The sequence below is a fragment of the Leucoraja erinacea genome, chromosome 10, assembly GCF_028641065.1.
Source record: "Leucoraja erinacea ecotype New England chromosome 10, Leri_hhj_1, whole genome shotgun sequence".
NCBI lineage: Eukaryota > Metazoa > Chordata > Chondrichthyes > Rajiformes > Rajidae > Leucoraja > Leucoraja erinaceus.
The window spans coordinates 46,054,496-46,078,063 of NC_073386.1; the positions used below are offsets into that span (position 1 = coordinate 46,054,496).

Sequence of the window (23,568 nt, forward strand, 5' to 3'; positions counted from 1 at the left end):
GAAAAGAAGTGAACTCCCAAGGTTAGGATTGAACCGTGGTCTCGGGTGATGTGTTTTGTGGGTCGCACCAACACAATTTATTTCCTGCATGTTCATTTATAGATGTCATCGACATTAAGTCATGTGGCTACAGTAGTGCATGGTGCATGAGGCCCATGGACTATGGATCGTGACACTCTGATCTAGACATGAATTTTTTTTCACATTCGCTTTCTTTCTTCTCTGAGAACATTTGCAGATTATTGAATCTATTTATATAATTGAATTTTCTCATCTCCTGGACTGCACAAAATCTGTTCTGTGTTTTCTCCAGACACTTAAATATCTCCTATGGTGCATATGGCCAGAAATGCCCAGGTCAAATCAGTATTTTGCAGACTTTCAACATAATAATGCTGCTTTTCTATGCTCCGCATCAGTTTATTAAATCCCTGATTCTGTATCCTGCTTTTTAAAAATATATGTCAATATCTACTGCCATTTTCATATTTTAGCAGACAGTTCACGTACACGCATCCTCTGTTTATGCTTTCATTTTAGAATTGAATATATTTTATGTCCATTCAGGTCCTTCCTAATAATATAAATAACTTGGTATTTTCCTTCTTTAAGTTTCAGCCAAAGATATATGTCTTTTCCACCTAGCAAAGCCCTCTTGAAATCTATTGTTGATCACCTCACCTGACCTTCCAAGTAAAGGTCGACATTTATTTAAATTTTACTAAGCTTCCTTGGTGTTCTCAGTCAATTGATGCTTGGACAATGTCCAACTCAACTCACATAATGAATTTAGTCCCTTAGTCCATGTTTGGATCAAACTATAATGAAATCTGGAGTTGGGTTGGTTGCCATATTCTTTGATCATGAGTACAGATTATTGGTAAGTTTTTTTTAAATATTATGACCTATCTTACATTTTTGTGTGGAAATTTGGGTTGATAATTAAGCAGGATGGATTTCCCTGATATTTGAAGGCTGAACATACCTTGGCAATTTTCCATAAAATTGGCTTCAGAGTTGGCAAGTCTTGACAACATGCTTGGTCAGTTCAGGAGCTCAAATTTCCAGCACTTCTGATGAAGGGTCTTTAACCTGAAATATTAACATTGTATCTCTTTCCAAAATGGTTGCCTAACGCACTGAGTGCTTCCAGCATTTTTGTTAGTTTTTACCTTCAGCATAAAAGTCACAATGTTATTGAGTTTCATTGCTATACCCACTGCTCTTAGTTGTTTTTTGATATCACATAGAGCGAATTGAATTGGTGGACAATGATCTTCTATGATTATTGGAATTCTAGGATGAAGCTGAGATAGATTATCCAGTTAGCCCTTCTGGCTGAAGATGGTTGCTGATTCTGCAATCTGTTCTTTTCCATACATGCTAGTCTACATTATCATAGAGAGAATATATATATTTGAAGTCTTCACCTAGTTGTTGCCGAGTCATCCATCATTATTCATAACTGGATGTATCAGGGATCATGATATGTTTTTGGTTCTATGCTATAACATCTGTGGTGATGTCTCATTGTAAGCTGTGCCTGGTGGAACTACAAATAAACTATATGGATAAAAGTAATCAGATGTAGACATTGCATAAAATGTTATAAATGAAGTGATTATTGGAAAACAGAAAGAATACATGGGCATCCTTTTTAGGATGAGCTTTCTCATTAGAAGCTTATGATCCAAACAGTGTCATTTAATTTAGTTATATTTAGTTTTGAGGCAACTGGCATGTGTTGGAAAATTTGTTTGCATAATAGCTACAGGAGGGACTATAGTATTCCCTGGTGATATTTCATTCAGATCTTCTATGCTACCCAGCATCTTAAGTTGATCACTACTTGGACTTTGGTTATGCTGCCCATGAGTGTCATAACATTCTGCCACAAGAACACTAATATAATTCCCATCTCACCCCCCCCCCCTTCCTGCTTTCATACAACAAATAGTCCTCCATCTTTTTCTCCACCTCCAACGTGACTCCACCACTCGCCACATCTTCCTATCTCCCTCCCTGTCTGCTTTCCGCAAAGACCGCTCCCTCCGTAACTCCCTGGTCAATTATTCCCTTCCCACCTGCACCACCCCGTTCCCGGGCACTTTCCCTAGCAACCACAAGAAATGCTACACTTGTCGCTTTACCTCCCCCCCTCGACTCCATTCAAGGACCCAAGCAATCGTTCCAGGTTCGACAGAGGTTCACCTGCACCTCCTCCAACCTCATCTATAGCATCTGCTGCTCTAGATGTCAGCTGATCTACATTGGTGAGACCAAGCGTAGACTTGGCGATCCTTTCGCCGAACACCTCCGCTCGGTCCGCAATAGCCTACCTGATCTCCCGGTGGCTCAGCACCAACTCCTCCTCCCATTCCGAATCCGACCTTTCTGTCCTGGGCCTCCTCCATGGCCAAAGTGAGCACCACCGGAAATTGGAGGAGCAGCACCTCACATTTCGCTTGGGCATTTTATACCCCAGCGGTATGAACATTGACCTCCAATTTCCGGTAGCACTTATTGTCTCCTCCCCTTCTCAGCTCTCCCCAGCCCTCTGGCCCCCCCCCCCCCCTCCTATTCCCCTTCTTCCCCCCCCCCCCCCCCCCCCCCCCCCCCCCCTTACATCATCTGTCTGAAGAATATAATAATAATAATAATCTTTATTTATATAGCACTTTTCAACAAAACCAGTATTTGAACCAAAGTGCTTTACAGAGTTTGATTAAATTAATAGAACAGACCAAATGTCAATATATCCATACAAAACAAAAAAGAGAAAAAAAGAAAAAAAGACACAGAACAGTACACTATAGAAATCAACATGAAACGTCCCCCCACAGCAGAATTCACTGTGAGGGAAGGCACTAAAAATATCCAGTTCTCCCCCTCATAGTCCACCCGAGGTCGGGGTCTATATGTGGCCTCCTCAGCCAACTCGATGTTTTCAGGCCCTCTGCCGCGAAGCTGGATCATCGGCGTCGGGTGAACATTCTTCAGCGGCCAGGACTGAAGCGGCCGCTTCCTCCCTGAAGACTGCAATGTCCAAAGTTCTCAGGCCGCGCTGGCCGGACCTCTGACACTGGCGAACTCGGACACCAGGCCCCGCGGTGTTGAAATCCTGGGCCGCCCGCCCGCGGCTGGACGCTCTGCAGCCGCAGCTCAGCGATGTTGCAGTCGGCGTTCCCAGTGCCCCGGAGCTTACCCGAAGGCGATCCGGTAAGCCATCGCCCGCTCCGTGCTGGTGTTGGTGTCCCAGCATCTGCACCGCCGGCGAAGCTGTAATCCCGGCAGGAAATCGTCGCTCCAGCGCTGCTCCAGCTCGATGGTAGGCCGCACAGAGAGGACGAAGAAGCGGTTCGGAAGAAAACCGCATCTCCGACCAGGTAGGACTGGGATCAAAACAGTTTCCCCCTTCCCCCCCCACCCACCACAGAAAAGAAGACTTCCAATTAAAAGTTCCCACGGACAGGACTAAAAATAAAAATAAAAAAGGGAGAAAGGACGGACTGCAGGAGGAGCAGCCATACACAACGGCGCATCACCCCCGCAGCCCGCCATCTTAGAGGTTTCAGCCCAAAACGTTGCCTATTTCTTTCGCTCCATAGATGCTGCTACACCCGCTGAGTTTCTCCAGCACTTTTGTCTACCTTCGATTTTTCAGCATCTGCAGTTCCTTCTTAAACACTAATATAATTCTGATTGATTGTGTTTTGTTTTGGTCATGGATTGTTTCCAAATTTTTTCATATATGTATACAGGTTCGCCACCGATTTTCGGCCAACTGATGGTCCGGCGCCTCCATTAATCTGAACAAAATCACAAGAGCGCATTTGGAAACAAAAATGTGAAAATCAGATAAGGTGGATGATCTTCAACCTCATTGGGATTTCCATGCCGATTGGTGGGTCGAATGTGCCTGGGCCCTGGAACTGGCTTGCCGAAGCTGGCATACGGTTCCCACAGCCGTTTGCTGAGGCTGACATTACAAGCTGGTATGTTCAAGAAAGAACTGCAAATTCTGGAACAATCGAAGGTAGAAAAAAATACTGAAGATACTCAGCGGGTGAGGCAGCATCTATGGAGAGAAGGTATAGGCGACGTTTCGGGTCGAGGCTCTTCTTCAGAATGATTATGGGCTGGTGTCTTGGTCCTTTGGCAGCCTAGGTGGACCTTGCCAGAACTGTTTGAATCCTCTTGGAGGCCATGACTTCTGTTGGCTCGGCAAAATGGATAATCCAGAAAGGCTCTGGAACCAATGGTGGACCTGTATATAAATAATCAATAGGAAGGAACTGCAGATGCTGGTTTACACCAAAGATAGTAAGATGTAAAATGCTGGAGTAACTCAGTGGGACAGGCAGAAACTCTGGAGCAAATGATTGAATAAATGTATTGGCCAAGGATTCACATACAAGGAATTTGCCTTGGTGCTTTTGCCCGCAAGTGACAACGTGACATACAGTGACAGTTAGGAATGACACATAAAACATTAAACATTAATAATAATGTTGAATGGGTGACGTTTCAGGTTGTGTTCCTTCTTCAGACAAAATATGGAAGTGTACAAACAGCCTTGTAACCCAGCAAAGAACTTTATAACGCATTGCAATCGCGGAAGATGGAGAGAATAATTGCTTGGATGAGATTTTGTGTGGATTTTACTCACTAATAATTACCTAATATTTTCCAATTCGGTTGGGCATTCTTTTTGTCTAACTGCACATTTGGGAACATTTTGCTGGAGTTGCCATCCAAATGCAAATAGTTTCTGTGCATTTGTCCACTGGGAGTGGAAGTGCAGCACCGTGGCCTATCGGCGGCGCTGGAGGCGGAGTGGCTCCGCTGTTTGTTGCAACCCTCGGGCTCGGCTCCGCCCTGTCACCGCTCGGATTGTGGGGCGGCTGCACTTGTCACCATAGATCCAGTGTCTTTGCTTGTCACAGGCAACCGGGCCGGAGATGCCAAGGTAGAGCCGGTGGAAAAAAACAACAACACACAAAGGACACGGCTTCCAGCTGAAGCCGAGCGACAGCGGCCAGGAGAAATGCAGTCGGAGGATGCTCGCTATCTGAAGAGGTGGGTGGGCGAGTGGGCAGCGGCAGCGCTGTGTCTGTCTGTGGGTGGCTGTGGCCGGTGGCCGTTGTCTTGTCAACGGCCAGGGAGGCTGGGCTGGGCTGGGCCCTGCAGCCCGATGCCGCTCTCACTGCACTTGTTCTATGTCTGGGCCACGGCTGTGTTTAAGGTACATCCTGTTCAGGTTTTGTGGACAAGTGGCACAACCGAGCAGAGAATGTAAATTTGTGTGTGGGGAGGAACTGCAGATGCTGGTTGACAGCGAAGATAGGCACAAAATGCTGGAGAAACTCAGCGGGACAGGGAGCATCTCAGGAGAAAAGGAATGGGTGACGTTGAGGGTCTTGGCCCTTCTTCAGTCTGAGCAAAGATGGTCTGAAGAAGGGGCTCAGCCCGAAACGTCACCCATTCATTCCTTCTCTCCATGTAAATTTCAGTGTCTGGTTGACAAACATGACTGAAACATCATATCGATTTCTTCTTCCGCTGTTCGTGTTTGCAGCATCATCTTCCACTGTGTGTGTTTGCAGCATTTTATGTTTCTCCTTCATGTTTTCATTGTTTTTCTTGAACAATCATTTCATAGTGTTAAGTCTGTCATTACTTTTCCGAAAATCAGCCGCCTGATTTTGTCACTCCATCCTTAATTTAGCTCTACGGTACCCAAGGGAAACTTGAATGTATCATCTTTGAATTGTTGTTTGCCTTCCTATTGAGATAAACGTTGTCACCTTAATGTTTATTGGCAGGCCATATCTTCTATTCTTTGACTTTCATAACTGGTCTTCACACGATTTCCTTAATTTTCATGTTGATTCTTCATATCTGTTTTTGTCTTTGCCTTCCATTTTATTAGCTTCTTCTAGTCGAGCTATTATGACATGTCCCTGATGCATAGGTTGAACCTGCATGGTGATAAGATGCAGTACCACTTCATTACTTTTCCAATATAGAACCATTTTTTTCTACACTGTCCATTTGGTTGTATTTTGTATAGTGTGGGGACTCTTCAGAAGAATTATTAGTTATTCAGGACCATCAGCCGTTTCCTTATAAAATGAAATTTGACATTCAATTGGATTCATGTCCCCATCAAGTGGAAGGTATAATCCAGTGAATCTCTCCTGTTTCTCTGAAACAAGGTTGAGTTTTAACTTGCAAGTTTAGACTATTACGCTGCTGTTGCTTTAAAAGAAGACTAACCAGGATGTGAAAATATATTGTTGGTAGATGGAATGTGAAGATGAGTTTACTTTCAGATCGTGCATGGTGCAGCAGGCTCAAGAGGGGTCCAAAACATTTGCCCCCTGTGCCATGCATGTGCCATTGAACTGGAAGCATGCTTTTGACCAGCTTCACCTTTTGATCACATGATATGCAAGGGCATTCAATGTAGATTTCAGCACCCCTCATTATTATAGATAAACGTCAGCAATCAAAATAAAAATAAAACTAGAGCTTTGGAATTTTAGGTGCTAATTTCATCCTTAAAAGGTATATTAATTTTATGCTGGTATTGAAAAAAAAACTGCTTCTACAGGAATATGAATGGGGGAGGGATCGCTTTTTTGGTTAATTTCTGCTGAAATATCTCTTTTGTAGTTTAAAAACAAGTTCAACGGAGATTATTAGCCTGTACTCACCAGCTTTCTTTTTATATTTTCCTATGGTATCATTAATATGAATATTAAAAATAGTTAATTGCATTTCATTGACAATATTATGATAAGATGCATAATACATCCATATATAGTAACTTAATGTAACAACTGTCTTCAAGTGGGCCGGTGTACTGCACTATTGTGATTACCTGATATTACAGTTATTACTGTGTTACTGATTATTATATATTTTTCATGTGTCATTGCATTAAATGGGCATGTTAAGCTGTAGCAAGCAATAATTTCATTGTTCAGTTGTTGGTACATATGACAGTTAAATACACTTGACACTCTTAATCTGTGAAACCAGTTGAAGTATTAGGCCAAAGCTGTTTTGCAACACAAATGATTCTGCATTTCTATGGTGGAGGACATTTACATTGTCAATTTAGGGATGAAGGTAAAGTATTTTTTTCAGGTGTTATTGTTGCATAGTTATCGGAGTTGGAAGTGTGTTGTTTTGGACCCCACTTTCGAAGTTTGAGTATATAATCTGATTCTTCAGTGAAGAACTGAGAGAGAGTACAGTGTCAAGGGTGCCATTTTTCATAGGCTCATTCTTTCATTGTCCCTCCACCTCACCAAGAGAGATGGAACTCCCTCTAGAATCTTCCCTGCTTGTTTCATGTTACACCTTTTATAAAAGTCCACCTTTTTAATCGATTATTAAACTTATGATCACCCTCTTTTAACCTCATTCTATGGCCTGGTATGATCAATATATTTTCTTTATTTCTTTCCACCCATCCCTTGACTTCTCTATTCTTTGAGGTGTTATATGGGCACAGATTGTTACTGCTGTTCTTCTTTGTTACAATGCCCTCCATAATGCTTGGGACAAAGACTCATAATTTATTTATTTGCCTGTGTACACCTCAATTTGAGATTTGTAATAGAAATGTAGTTAAAGTGCACATTGTCAGATTTTAATAAAGGCCATTTTTATTCATTTTGGTTTCAGCAGTGTTTATACATAGTCCCTTCCATTTCAGGGTGACATCACCAGTTGCTGGGTGTCTTCTCTGGTGATGCTCTGCCAGGCCTGTATTGCAGCCATCTTTAGCTTGTGCTTGTTTTGGGGGCTAGTCCCCTTCAGTTTTCTCTTCAGCATATAAAAGGCATGCTCAATTGGGTTCAGATCAGGTGATTGACTTGGTCAGTCAAGAATTGACCATTTTTTAGCCTTGAAAAACTCCTTTGTTGCTTTAGCAGTATGTTTGGGATCAATACAATACAATACCTTATATTTGTCATTTGAACCTCACATGGGGTTCAAACAAAATTTGGTTTCTGCAACCATACAAGAAAAGAACCAAGACACACACCAACACAATTTACACAAACATCCATCACAGTGAGTCTCCTCCTCACTGTGATGGAAGGCAAGTCTTGTCTCTCCTCTGCTCTCCATTCCTCTTCCGAAGTCGAGGTCAAAGCGGGCGCTAGCAAGTCCGCGGCCACTCAAAGCCATGCCGGGCGATGCAAGGCCCTGCCCCGGGTCTTGATGTTGGAGCCCCCGGCGGGCGCTAGCAAGTCCGCGGCAAATTAAAGCCGCGCTGGGCGTTGTAAGGCCCCGCTCCAGGTCACTCTCAACCCCGCAATTCGGGCGGGAGAAGTCGTCGTTGCCGGTGCCCCGCGAAGCAGTCTCGCTGTAGTCTCATTGTTTTGCTGTAGAATGAACCATCGGCCAATGAGTTTTAGGCATTTGTTTGAAGTTGAGCAGATAGGATGTGTCTATGCACTTCAGAATTCATTATGCCATTACCATCAGCAGTTGTATCATCAATGAAGATAAGTGAGCCAGTACTTTCAGCAGCCATGCATGCCCAGGCTATAACACCCCCACCACTGTGTTTCACAGATGAGGTAGTATGCTTTGGATCTTGGGCAGTTCCTTCCCTCCATACTTTGCCATCACTCTGACATAATCTTCATCTCATCTGTCCACAATACTTTTTTCCAGAACTGTGGTTGCTCTTTTAAGTACTTCCTGGCAAACTGTAACCTGGCCATCCTATTTTTGTGGCTAACCAGTGGTTTGCATCTTGCAGTGTAGCCTCTGTATTTCCATTCATGGAGTCATCTGCGGACAGTGGTCATTGACAAATCCACACCTGACTCCTGAAGAGTGTTCAGTTCAAGATCTGTTGGACAAGTGTTTGGGGATTTTTCTTTAATATAGAGAGAATTATTCTGTCATCAGCTGTGGGGGTCTTCCTTGGCCTACCACTCCCTTTGCGATTAGTAAGCTCACTGGTGCTCTCTTTCTTCTTAATGATGTTCCAAACAGTTGATTTTGGTAAGCCTAAGGTTTGGCTGATGTCTCTAACACTTTTATTCTTGTTTCTCAGTCTCATAATGGCTTCTTTGACTTTCATTGGCACAACTTTGGTCCTCATGTTGATAAACAGCAATAAAAGTTTCCAAAGGTGATGGAAAGTCTGGCGAAAGAGTAGGTGCTGAGAACTCTCTAATACTTGCATTAAGGAGGCATTTAAACACACCTGAGCAATTACAAACACCTGTGAAGCCATGTGTCCCAAACATGGTGCCCTGAAATGGGGGGAGGGACTATGTATAAACACAGCTGTAATTTCTTCAAACCAAAAATGTATAAAAATACCCTTTAATAAAATCTGACAATGTGCACTTTAACCACATGTGATTTTGTGGAGTACAGAGGCAAATAAATAAACGATGGGTCTTTGTCCCAAACATTATGGAAGGCACAGTTTATATACTCTGCAGTTTATTTTGGGCCTGTTTTTTGTTTTATCAGTTCCATGTTTAACATTCTGTGATCATCATGGTGGATATTGCACACTGCCAAAGAAAATTAATCTCTTTTGTGATCTATTTGTATTATTCAAATGTTCATTGTATTTGCTCGTTGGCAAGTTTGACCCTTGATTTAAACTAGTATGAAGTAATTGAATGGAAGATTGTGGAAGGAATAAATAAGAATCAAAACTTGGATACAAACGAGCTGGAACAAATCATAAAGGATTTGCTGCTTCAGATAGAGAATAATTAGGTGTTTGATCCTCTGGTTTTGAAGAAGTGCATTTAATTCTTGCAAAAAGTAAAATTGCATGCTGTCATGTACACTGCAATGGGTGGCAATTCTTGGGATTGCCCATTCTGGTCTTTTTCTGTGAATTGGTGTTTTGTGTGGTGTGTAGGACATGAGGACCTGTTTGGATTGGGTTCATAGTACAGAGTATTAACTCCAATCATTGAAGGAGTTAACACCATAATTTTAATCATGAAGTGGGACTATTAATTTAAAATGGAGGAACAATTAGTGGGTTTTCCATTTGTGTAAAGATATATTTTTCTTTCAACATCCCATTCCAAGGCACAAGCAAAAAAGTGGTTGAGATTTTTAAAAACTTGATCCTAATTTTATTGATTTGAACATGCCACGTATAAACTTGAAATAGATGATCAATGAGAAAAGACCATTAGGGCTTGTACATCATGATATTTCTAGGACATGTGCAGATTACATTTGGGTTTCTGCTCAAAGGATTGATGCTAATGTTCAAAATGCTTTGTCATCTTGTTTGTAAAGTAGGATTTGATTGAAAGATGCAGCATGGAAATAGGCCTTTGGCCCACTGAGTCCACAACGACCATTGATTACCCATTCACACTAGTTATCTATTCCCAACACACGAGAGGCAATTTACAGCGGCCAATTAATCTACAAACCTTCACAGTGTTGGGATTTGGGAGGTAACCAGAACATCTGGAGGAAACCCACATGATCACAAGGAGAACCTGCAAACTGCACAGACAGCACTCAAGGTCGGGATGGAACTTGGGTCACTGACGCCGTGAGTCAGCACCACTACCAGCTTTGCTGCTATGCTGATCCTCTTTCTCTCTCCCCCCCCCCCCCCCCCACACACCACAGTAGAGGCTGTTTGAGTAACAGAAAGTCACACTTACATAATTCACAAATTGTTATAGCACTTGCTACAAATACGTGGCATGTCTTTTTTTAAAAAAAATTTAATTTGTACTGTTTTTCACATGTAATAGATGTGTGGGGCATAATTTGTGCTGTTGTGGAAGAAAAATTTGCTAAATTTCAAGTGCCTGGTTAATTGCTTTTTAGTTTAGTTAGTTAAATTTATTGTCACATGTACTGAAAGTACAGTGAAAAGCTTTGTTTCGTGCTTCAGTGAAAGACAGTGCATGATTATAATTGAGCCATTCACAGTGTACAGATACATGATAAGGGGAATAACGTGACTAACATTTAGTGCAAGATAAAGCCAGTAAAGTCTGATCAAAGATGGTCTGAAGGTCTCCAATGAGGTAGATAGTAGTTCAGGACTGCTCTCTAGTTGTGGTAGGATAGTTCAGTTGCCTGATAGCAGCTGGGAAGAAACTATCCCGGAATCTGGCCGTGTGCTTTTGCCCGATGGGAGAGGGGAGAAGAGGGAGTGGCCCGGATGCGATTTGTCCTTGATAATGCTGGTGGCCTTGCTGAGGCAACGTGAGGTATAAATGGAGTAAATAGAAGGTAGGCTGGTTTGTGTGATGGTCTGGCAACATCCACAATTCTCTGCAATTCTTGTGGTCTTGGATGGAGCTGTTCCCAAACTATGCTGTGATGCATCCAGAACAAAATGTTTTCTATGGTGCATCTGTAGAAGTTGGTGAGAGTTGTTGGGGACATGCCAAGCTTCCTCGGCCTTCTTGGGAAGTAGAAACGTTTGTGTGCTTTCTTGGCCATCGCTTCAATATGGGTAGTCCAGGAGAAGTTGTTGGTGATATTTATTCCTGAGAACTTGAAGTTTTCAACCATCTCCACTTCGGCATGGTCAATGCAAACCAGGGTGTGTGTGTACCGCTTCGCTTCCTGTCTTGCTGAAATTGAGAAAGGTTGTTGTCTCGACAATAGTACAGAAGGTTCTCAATCTCTTTCCTGTACGCTGTCTCATTATTTGATATCTAGCCCACAATCGTGGTGTCGTCTGTGTATTTGTAAATTAAATTAGATTTGCACATGGCTGCACAGTTGTGGGTGTACAAGGAGTAAAGAAGGGGGCTGTGAACACATCCTTGTGGAGCACCAGTGTTGAGGATTATCTTGGAGGATGATTTGTCCCCTATCCTAACTGATTGGGGTCCGTTGGTCAGGTAGTCGAGGATCCAGTTGCAGAGCTGAGTGCTGACACCAAGTCCCGCAGGTTTGGATGAGCTTGGATGGTATGGTGTTAAAGGCAGAGCTTTAGTCTATGAATATGAGTCTGACGTAGGTGTGTCTCTTATCCAGATGTTCCAGGGATGAGTGTAAGGCCAGGGACATGACATTGTCCGTAGGAAAACTGCAGCAGTGGTTAATTCAGAGACCAGGGTCCTGAACTTAAAGAAAGGAGACGTTGAAGGTATGGGATGGGAATTGGCTAGGATAGACTGGCAAATTATACTTAAAGGGTTGACAATGGAGATGCAATGGCAAAGATTTAAAGATCGAATGGATGAAATCCAAAAATTGTTTATCTCTGTCTGGCAAAGATATAAAACTGGCAAGGCAGCTCAACCGTGGCTAATGAGGGAAATCAAGGATAGTATTAAATCTAAGGAAGAGGCATATAAATTGGCCAGAGGAAGCAGCAAACCAGAGGACTGGGAGATATTTAAAATTCAACAAAGGGGTTAATTAAGAGGGGGAAAAAGAGCATGACAGAAAGCTTGCGGGGAATATAAAAATAACTAAAAACTTTTTGAGATTGTAAGGGACCTATTAATCTTTTCCTTTTTACAATCAGAGACAAGTGAATTCATAATGGGAAACAAGGAAATGGCAGAACAGTTAAACAAGTACTTTGCTTCTGTCTTCACTAAAGAAGACACAAACAATCAAATACTAGGGGACCGAGGATCCAGTGGGAGGGTGGAACTGAAGGGAATCCACATTAGTCAGGAAATGGTGTTAGGTAAATATTGTGACTGAAGGCAGATAAATCCCCAGGCGTGATGGTCTGCATCGCAGAGTACTCAAGTAGCTGGCCCTGGAAATCGTGGATGCATTGGTGATCATTTTCCAATGTCCTATTGACTCTGGATCAGTTCTTGTGGACTGGAAGGTAGCCAATATAACTCAATGTTTTAAGAAGGGAAGGAGAGAGAAAACAGTGAATTATAGACCCAATAGACATTCAACTGGTCCCCCTTGTCATCACCTTCCACCCCATCAGCCGTCACACACAGCATATCATCCTCCTACATTTTTGTTACCTCCAACGGGATCCCACTACTGGCCACATCTTCCCATCTCTACCCCTTTCTGCTTTCCACAGAGACCGTACCCTCCGAAACTCCCTGGTCAACTCGTCCCTTCCCACCCAAACCACCCTCTCCCCAGGTACTTTCCCCTGCAACCGCAGAAGATGCAACACCTGTCCCTTTACCTCCCCCATCAACTCTATCCAAGGACCCAAACAGTCTTTCCAGGTGAGGCAGAGGTTCACTTGCACCTCCTTTAACCTCATCTACGGTATCAGCTGTTCCAGGTGTCAACTTCTCCACATCGGCGAGACCAAGCGCAGGTCATTTCGCTGAACACCTCTGCTCAGTCCGTCTTAACCTACCTGATCTCCTGGTGGCTCAGCACTTCAACTCCCAATCCCAATCTGACATTTCTGTCCTGGGCCTCCTCCATTGTCAGAGTGAGATCCCAGCACAAATTGGAGGAACAGCAACTCATATTTTGCTTGGGTAGCGGTATGCACATTGACTTCCCTAACTTCAGATAACCCTTGCTTTCCCTCTCTATCCCCTGCCCCTTCCCAGTTCTCCCACTGTCACCGACTACATTCTATCTTTGTCCCACCCCCTCCCCTGACATCAGTCTGAAGAAGGGTCTCGACCTGAAATGTCACCCATTCCTTCTCTCCAGAGATGCTGCCTGACTCGCTGAGTTACTCCAGCATTTTGTGTCTAACATAGGATTTACTGCCTGCGGTGAGGTAACCTTGTGCAGGATAGCTTTGCCAGTCAAGCTGTGAAATGCACAGCGCTGCAGAAGGTCAATATGGCTACAAGAATAGTGTAAACAGAGAGCCCAAAGAATTGTACCCAACCAGTCTTGTTTGTTAAACGTATTAAACCGTTAAACTTGGGGATACACTCTCTTTTAACCAAGTATGCCGCCCAATAGATTTTATTCCATTATAATAAAAAAAAGTTGGATGTCAACAATTTCTAACTAGATGAATTCATGAATTTCATATGTTCTGAGAAAAATGTTGAAAACTGCAGAAGATACATATATACTAACTGGTTCCTGCCAGCTGTAGATTGTGAACACTTTGAAGATGTCACAAACGTACTGTAAATCAAAAATGTAAAAAAAAATAATCTTAAAAGGCAGGCCCCAAAAAGTCAAATCCTCAGAATATCCATTTGCTGCACCTAAATAATGCTTGCATTTAAAAAGGTTCGCGTTCTGATCATTCCTCACTTTATTGAATTCCGTAAAAGCTATAAACTTGGTATTTCCGATCCCCAATAAAATAACGTAAATCCATGAATTTTATTTTTAAGAGACTACAATCAAAACAAAGCCAAGTATTAAATGTGATTTAGTGCACATAGGATAGTTAGAATTTTTCCACAAGACAATGAAAGAGTAAAAAGCATCTTATTAGAAGTATACAGCATGGAAACAGGGCCAATTTGCCCATGTTGACTAAGATGCTCTACTACTTGATTCCAACTTGCCCCCATTTGGCCCATATCACTCTAAACCTTTCCTTTCCATGTACCCATGCAATATCTTTTAAACGTAGTTATAGTACCTGATTCAATTACTTCCTCTGTCAGCTCTTTCCATATAACCCACCTATGTGAAAATGTTGTCCCTCGCATTCCCATTAAATCTTTCCTCACTCACCTTAAAACAATGTACTCTGGTTCTTGATTCCCCTACTCTAGGTAAAAGAGTGTTAATTCACCCAATCTATTCCCCTCATGATATTATAGACCTATAAGATTACCACTTGTTCTCCCTATTGCGCAAACCCTCACGTCCGGTCAATATCCTTGCAAATCTTCTCTGCACTCTTTCCAGCTTAACAACATCCTTCCAATAGCAGTGCGACCAAAACTGAACACAATCCACCAAAAGCAGCCTTTCCAATGTCTTGTACAACTGTACATCCCAACTTCAATACTCAAAATACCCCGACTGATGAAGGGCAATGTACCGAAAGCCTTCTTGATCACCCAATCTACTTGTGATGCCACTTTCAGGGACCTGCACCTGTACTCTTTGATCCCTCTGCTCTACAATACTCCCCAGGGTCCTACAATTCACTTGCCATGGGTTGATTTCCCAAAATGCAACACCTTGCATTTATCTGCATTAAGCTGCGTTAACCATTCCTCAGCCCATGTGGTCAGCTGATCAAGATCCTGCTGTAAGATTTGATAACCACATTTGCTATCTATGACACCACCTACTTTAGTGTCTTCTACAAACACTAATCATGCCTTGCACATCCAAATCATTGAAAAGAACCACAAACAGCAATGGGCCCAGCACTGATCTCAATGGTGCTTTTATTTGTCACATGTGCAAATGCAAAGTGAAATTCTTTACTTGTACATACAGTCCAGAAAATTGCCATACCTAAGCACAATCCCTGATTAGCAAAGTGTACAGGAGTAGTCGATTGAGCCCACATGCATGAGGTGCCAGGTTTTGGTGCCATTTTTCAAAATCCTGTCTGAGCTCTAGTCCTTATGAGCGGTACCTGATCCAGGCAAGTCCCATCCAAATATCTTTGGATTTTCCTTAATATTATCTGCCATAGTTATCTCCTGCCCCCTTTTTGTCATCCTGATTTCCTCCTTGTATGCTCTTTAGTTCGCACCACTCTTCCAGGGATACACTTGATCCCAGCTGCCGATACCTGTCCCTTGCCTCCTTTATCCTGGCAAGAGACGGAATTGCTCATCATCCAGGCCTCCTTACCCCACCTACCTTGCCCTTTACTCGAACAGGGTCATGCATGCCCTGAGCTCTTGCCATCACACTTTTAAAAGCATCCCATTTTTCAGACATTCCTTTGCCCGCAACCAACCTTCTCCAATCAACGAGCAACTTGCTGTCCAATTCCATCAAAACCGGCCTTGCCCCAATTCAGAATTTTACTGCGTAATTATGCCATTCTGTTCACTTATGTCATTAACTGGCTGTACTTGTATTTGTTCCTAAACTTTGCCGATGTCATTTTTAGATAAAGTTGCCATTTCATAATTTTTGAAATGAAAATGTCCTCCAATTAGGCAAGAAACTCTGTGTAAAAGTGCACTGTCTCTAGAAATGTGTATGCGTATAATCCTCTCTGTCTTGGTGTATTATTTAAAAAATTGGTGATCAAGCCACATTCCCTTATTTTGTAGTGGGATATTTTTGAGGCATCCAGTTAATACAACTTTGAGGGATCCAGAAATGCAGGTTCCTCATAAAACATTAAGTTATCTAATAGCAAGATATCAATAAAGAGTGGTGTTGTCTGATAGCTTTAATTTTAGATTTTTAAAATTTTGATGGAACTGCATGTTTTTTTTTGTTTTTCTTCAATAACTTTTCTTTTTCTCTTTAGGAAAGTGAAAGGGGGCAATATAGATGTACATCCAGCGGAGAAAGCTTTGGTTGTTCACTATGAAGTGGAAGCTACGATTTTGGGTGAGATGGGCAATGCCATGCTAGGAGAACGGAAGGAATGTCAGAAGATGTGAGTATTATGAAACATGTTATTCATTTTTTTCTGAATATTATTTCTTTATAAATATCGGGAAAAATGATTACCACTTTCATACTGTAACTGATTCATAAAATATTATTTAAATCACTGCAGCAATTTTTATTTACACAACATCTACAATGAAGAATGGCAACGTTTCACTGCCAAGTTTTTGGGATTGTTGTACAATTAAGGCTCCAGCATTCCATTCGCAAAAAACAAGTCTCTCTACTCATGCAGTGCCAGAAGCTGTATGTGGTGATAACTAATTGAATAGTTCAGAGTTTTATCTGGGTGGAAAGGAGTATTGCATTGTCTGCAAACCTCTTGGGGCAATGAAAAAACATTCAAAAATTCTTGGCAAAACCTTCAGAGGGTTGGAAGGAAATGAATTTTTGACCAACCACAGTGATTTTTAAGCAAAAGCTAGGTCTTTGCTGACAGTTCAACACATTTTTTTCACAGTTAACTGTTTGTAAATATATATTACACACTATGTTGAAATATTCTATCTGTCTCATGGTAATTAATCTTAATAATCCAAGTCCAATGTGGCTAATATAACATAATTAATCTCCTTTCATCTTTCAGCAGCTAACCAAATAACTCGGGTAGTTTACCCTCACCATCGTATCAACAGATTGATCCAACCGTTAAATCTTCTAGCTGCAACATTATTAATTTGAAGAGTAAAATTATTTTAAGGCAAAAACTAAAATGTGCAACAAGTGTTTCAATTTTATTTTTCAATGTCTTTGGATCTGTGTAAAGGCTTGAATAAGGATCCATTCAGTCATTAGATTAACTTTTGAATGTGAAATGTAGAAAGACTATCCAGACAGAATATATGATTGTGAAATTAAGGAATTTACAGAACAACGGTTGGATCATATCTTACGAAAATTATAGACTTGCAGCACAGAAACAGGCCGTTCAACCCAACTCGCACATGCCAAAGGGGTCTTCGTGAGCTTGTCCTATTTGCCTGAATTTGGCCCTTTTCCCTGCAAAAGTTTCCGATCTATGTACCTGTGTGAATGTCGTGTACCCGTCCCTAATGTTTCCACTGGCAACGCGTTCCATGGAACCCCCCCATCACTTGTGTAGATTAACATGCCTCTCGGGTCCCCTTTTTAAAACTTTTCCCTCTCACCTAAAACCGACATCCTCCAGTTTTGGACTTCCCTACGCTGGGAAAAAGACTGACAATCCATGTTATCAATGCCACAAATTATTTTATAAACCCCTAAGGACACCCCGCCTCCTTTGCTTCAGGAAAAACTATCCAAAGCTATTCAATCTCTTTTAACTCAAATTATTCTGTCTCTTTATAACTCAAAACTTCTCATTAGTATATCAGGATATTCTTGTCTCAGACTACACAATTACAGATTATTATGTGGTAGCTCATTGATAATTGGGTTTTAAATGTTTCGGTTTAGATTTTTGCACCTATTATTGAAAGTAACAACTCGTTTTGTGTAATTCAAGGCAGTACCAAATATCCAATGGTTTTTTTCCCCCACATAGAACTTGAAAGCATGTTATTTTCATTATCCAGAATAACTTTCAGACGTTTTAAAAAAAATCCTTTTACTCTAGTATTAAGTATAATCATTTGGGTACGTTCAATCTTCTAAACTATTAAACAAGTAGCCACTATTCGACAATAAATTTAAATGTAATAATCCTATTATAGAACTTAATAGTTCACCTAATCAGAATGAAAATGGCTAATGTATGACAGATTTGAAAATTAATCATTTTAATATGACTGATAGACTGCTGCTAAATCTAACTAGGTAGTAATGGGAAATCAGGAGCATTATTATTTTCAAAAATATTGAATCAAAAAAACAATGACATAAATGATATTACCAATATGATTATTTTAGGACCAACATGCAGATCGTTTATAGAAATATAGAAAATAGGTGCAGGAGGAGGCCATTTGGCTCTTAGAGCCAGCACCGCCATTCATTGTGATCATGGCTCATCATCCACAATCAGTGACCCATGCCTGTCTTCTTCCCGTATCCTTTGATTCCGCTAGCCCCCAAAGCTCTATCTAACTTTTTTTTTAATTCATCCAGTGAATTGGCCTCTACTGCCTTCTGTGGCAGAGAATTCCACAAATTCACAACTCTCTGGGTGAAAAAGTTTTTTCTCATCTCAGTTTTAAATGGCCTCCCCTTTATTCTTAGACTGTGGCCTCTGGTTCTGGATTCCCCCAACATTGGGTATATTTTTCCTGCATCCAGCTTGTTCAGTTTTATATGTTTCAATGAGATACCCTCTCATCCTTCTAAATTCCAGTGAAGACAAGCCCAGTCTTTCCAATCTTTCCTCATGTGACAGTCCCGCCATCTCGGGGATTAACCTCGTGAACTTGAGAATAGCCAGTTGATTCAAATGGATACTCCAATTCATTTGCCATATGATCTAGGGACTCATCGGCTTCTCCTTGAAGAATAATAATGGAGTAATCTGTTATTTTCCAATCCCTTACAACTTTTTTACATTGAATCAGCATTAGGTATTTGAAGTTTTGGGTCTTTTTTTCCTTGTAAATAAACACATAGTTTGGGTTTCACGTTCAAACGTTGATGATTTTAATTTAATTGTGAATGGAAATTATTTATTATTTTGCAACTTAACAAAGAACAAAAAAGGTATGCCATCCATTTATTGTAAAATGTAGTTTGGTCATGGTGATGACTTATGTCCAGTTCTGAAATCTAATTAAGATCTTTGGTCTTATATTTCAGTTATTTATTTTTTAATTACTTTGCAAAAATTGCTAAACACCTGTTTTCGCTTTTTTATTATGGGGTATTGTGTGTGGATTGAAGATTAAAAAAAAAAATTGATCCATTTTAGAATAAGGATGTAACGTAACACTTGTGTCTATCTTTGGGATTTCTTTGGCAACTTTGATCTGCATCCTACTACAGACAATCCTTTATGCCACTGTCCTCTTTTCTGCAACTTAAAACATATTTGTTTTCTTAATGTTTCAGTTTTGATAAAGGGTCATTGATATGCTAACTCTTCTTCCTCTTATTCCGTTGCATGACCCGCTCTGTGGTTCCACCATTTTCTATTTTTGTTTTGGATTTCTGGCATCTGCAGTTTTGTTGATCTGATTATCAAAATATGTTTTTATTGTAGATTTAACAATCCAAGCTGTCTCGGATATATTCTATTTTTAAAATATTTTGCACGGAAAGCAAAATAAGAGGCCCGCGCAAAAAATGAGCAGATGGCCAAAATATGTATTTACTGATGAAGAACTTTGATGGCATGTTGATCATAAATAAAGCAGTAATTTGCAGTTGTAATTCAACATATTCCTTTCACGGCTGAGTTTAGGAGGAGCTTGAAAACAGCTTAAACTGCATAAAAAATGTTTTGAATAACAGTAATAATTGTTTGCTAACATTGATGTTGTCTTGTTGTTCCTCTTAAGATACCGACAGTAGTTCTTCCTCATGGAGGAACGGGGCATGAGTCAATGGTCCTTAGAACTCATCGCGTGGAGTGCTTGGGGACATTAATCCTACTAGGTTAGGGCGGCACAATTGGTCTGGTCCACTCCTGGGAGCATGTGTCCTTCATGCACGGAGTCAGCTGATTTTCCCTAAATCTCCAAGAAGAATATTCTCTCCTCCCTCTTTCACCTTCCCAAACCTTTATTTGCCTACTCATTGATGGTTGCTGACTCGTATGTACTTATGTGTGTTTATTCATCCAAGTGCTCTCGGTGCCACTGTTGTTTCCCTGCCATCTTACCCTCTCCATTCTGGTACAGGCATATAGACAAGGTCAGTGTGTAAAAATAGCAGAAGAGAGTAATTGTACGCATGGCTCCAAGTATATGAACCAACAGAAAGTTATTGATTGATTGAAAAATACAGCATGGAAACAGGCCCAATGGTGCACCTAGTCCCCACCAACCATCAATCACCTCTTCACACTAGTTCTATCTTTGCATTCACTCCCTATGCATTAGGGGCAATTGACAGAGTGCAATTAACCGACAAATCCGCACATAGTGTGGGAGGAAACCGGAACACCTGGAGGAAACCTACATGGTCACATGTAGAGAACGTGCAAGCTCCACTGCGCAACTGTGCCGCATGAAAGTGTAATTTTTGTGGAAGCCTCAATTTCTCCAAAGTTATAGTCTACTTAGCACTGACATGCTGATATCATCAGATGTTGTTTTGCTCCGCAAAAAAATTGGAAATAAATATACTGTAATATTCTGCAAATATATTTAGGATGATTAAATGGATTAGGGTGGGTGGTACTTAAATTAGCCACGGAAAGGAAAAAAAAGAGAGAATGAGAGGACTTTTTAAATTGTTCCTGAAAATGTTAAAATCTGAACCAAAGGACTGAACACTTTTCATGTTATTTTCAGTAAAAAGATGGATCAGCAGTCGGTGACACTGAGCACATCATTATTGTTGATTGGACAAAAATATATTGCTGAAAAAACAAAGATAAGGGCAGATTCACAAAGCTAATGGTGGAAGATGGAAATTTAGATTTATGTATTTAACAACATTTCTGCTTTCCAGCTATAGTTACTGTATCATTTATCCATGTAATAATTCATGCCATTGTCTTGTATTTTATCATCAAATTATGGTACAAGTTTTGTGCAAGTACTCAGCATGTTGATTCTTGACAAGATAATAAGATCATTGTTATTTTCAGTATTCGCCTGAAAAGCTTGAATGCTAACACTGACATCGCATCCCTGGCACGCAAAGTGGTAGAAGAATGCAAGCTCATTCATCCGTGTAAACTAGCAGAGGTTGAACAGCTAATCTATTACCTTCAGAACCGCAGGGATAGCCCTCCAGGAAGAGGTAGCAATTTATTTTATGGAGCTTCTTACAATTTGTCTCCCTATTATTTAATGAATAATCAGCACTAATATTTCTATGTGGTTATGTGTACAAACTTGCAATATTTTCATCTCTAACTGACACTGAAACCCAGCAAAAAAAAACAAACTGGGTAGAACGCTTACAAACTATTACTTCTGTGTACATGTAGACGTTTCCTAACATTGAAAGGCCTGACTGTAATCTCTAGCCCATGTCTCTTCAACCACTAGAAATTGCTATTATTGTTCATCATGCTACCAGTTCCCCTGGTTATCTTGAGAGTCAGAATTATCCTCTAAATTTCAGTAGCCCCAGTTTCTTTAATTTCTCCTTAAAATCAAATGTTTTCTTTTCTCCTGTTTCCCTTTCAAGGACGGTCACATCCTTCCTATGTGTAGGAAAGAACTGCAGATGCTGGTTTAAATCTAAGATAGGCACAAAATGCTGGAGTAACTCAGCGGGACAGACAGCATCTCTGGAGAGAAAGAATGGGTGACGTTTCGGGTCGAAACCCTTCTTCCTATGTTCAAGTGCCCAGAATAATTTTCTGTGCTCCAAGAGTGGTTTAATCATGAGCTGTAGTCTTAATAGTTCTGTAGTACTATTTATTACTGAAGTAGGCCTTCTATGTTAGGCTTTCATGATTATTGTTTTTTCTGTACCTGTTCATGCAAATTGATTGACCAACAATATTGACCCCTTGATGTCTTTGGATCTTCATTGGTCCTAGAATATTGTAATTTAGAAAATAATCTTTGTTTCTTTCCCTTTTGTCCAAAATGTTTGACCTCTCATTTGTTTCCATTGAAATTTCCACGTGCATCAGAAACAAACCCATTCTGTGGAACATTTTCCATTGATATCATGAAACTTTGATATGTTCTTAAGAAATATCTGGCTCATTTGTACATTCCTTACTATTCATATTGAAATAATAATAATTCATAATTTAGAAGATTAAATAACCTGACAAAGTGCATATTCTCTAGTAATCCTTAAAATAAAATCATAACATGAATCTCACCAAACAATTGGTGATATTCCCTTTGTTGTTCTTATCCTTACCCCTATGTTTTCCTGCTGCCGAGAACTGAACTTTCTCCTTTTCCCTGTTCTGAGGAAAGGTCCAGGGCCTGAAATCTAAACTTTTTTTCCCCCACAAATGTTGTCAGACCTGCTGAATGTATCCAGCGTTTCCTGTCATCTTTTAAGCAAAGTGTTGCCTACTCTTATGGATTGAACCATTGCAGATATTTGTTTTTGGCATAAAAATATGTACTCTTGTCCTTTTTAGAAAAACAAGAAAAAAAGATTGGCAAGCTGAAAGATCCGCCTCCTTTTGAAGGAATGGAAGTAAGTTACAAAAGTAAATTGAACTTGAAACTGAAAATATTGTGGTGGGGCATTTTTTTTAGTTTTAATGTAAATTAAGGATGCCAAATAATTCTTCAAAATATTTAGCAATATGATTGTTGCCAAGTGATTATGTGGCGAATCTGATTCTAATTTAAAATGAGAACTGACTAAAAACAAAGTGCTCAGCCAGCACCTGAGGGAAACATGAAGACATAAGGGCCTGTCCCACTTTGCGATTTTTTTCGGTGACTGCGAAGGTCAGTGACTGACGCCTGTAAAACCGTCAAGTTGTACGACATATATGCTGACGTATGCTGTCTTGCGGGTGATGCCGGGTTAGGGTTAGGGTTACGGTTAGGGTTAGGGCTAGGGCTAGGGTTAGCGCTAGGGTTAGGAACCACAGATGGGCTGTAAAATATTATTTCTTCAATGCATGGATTATAAACATTAATATATTAAAATTAATACAATAAAATCAATTGTGCAAATGAAAGATGTCTGAGTCGTTCAGTTTTATTTACAGATGTATTGGTCCGCTTCCAGATCCAATCACAGTTTCTAACTTTTCACAGGGATGGATTCAGTGCGTGTAGACTGAACTCCCCTCTCCCCTCCACCCCCCTCTTGCCCCCCCCCCCTCCTCCATCTCTCCTCCACCCCCCACCCTTCTCCCCTCCCCTCTCCCTCCCTTCTTCCCTCCCTCTCTTCCTCACTTCTCCCTGCTCCACTCTTCTTCCCCTTCTGCACTCCCTCCCCTCCCCTCACATCCCCTTCTCCCATTCTCCAACCCCCCCCCACTTTCCC

General features: G+C 40.9%; 1 protein-coding gene and 1 long non-coding RNA gene across 2 annotated transcripts in view; one reads left to right on the plus strand and one right to left on the minus strand.

Annotated features, from left to right (window-relative positions):
* The first annotated feature begins 4,841 nt into the window (after positions 1-4,841).
* Positions 4,842-23,568, plus strand: part of kifap3a (kinesin-associated protein 3a) — a 123,506-nt gene continuing 104,779 nt past the window's right edge. Inside the window, exons 1-4 of the mRNA XM_055642118.1 lie at positions 4,842-5,079; positions 16,367-16,498; positions 21,233-21,387; positions 22,703-22,761. Of these exons, the coding sequence (XP_055498093.1) occupies positions 5,048-5,079; positions 16,367-16,498; positions 21,233-21,387; positions 22,703-22,761 (378 nt within the window). The 5' untranslated portion in view covers positions 4,842-5,047. The remainder of the gene's footprint in view (positions 5,080-16,366; positions 16,499-21,232; positions 21,388-22,702; positions 22,762-23,568) is intronic.
* LOC129701120 (uncharacterized) lies at positions 19,820-21,226 on the minus strand. Its single transcript, XR_008724156.1, has 2 exons — positions 20,618-21,226; positions 19,820-20,449 (listed from the first exon to the last, which is right to left on the minus strand). It is a non-coding gene; the product is annotated as an uncharacterized LOC129701120 (long non-coding RNA).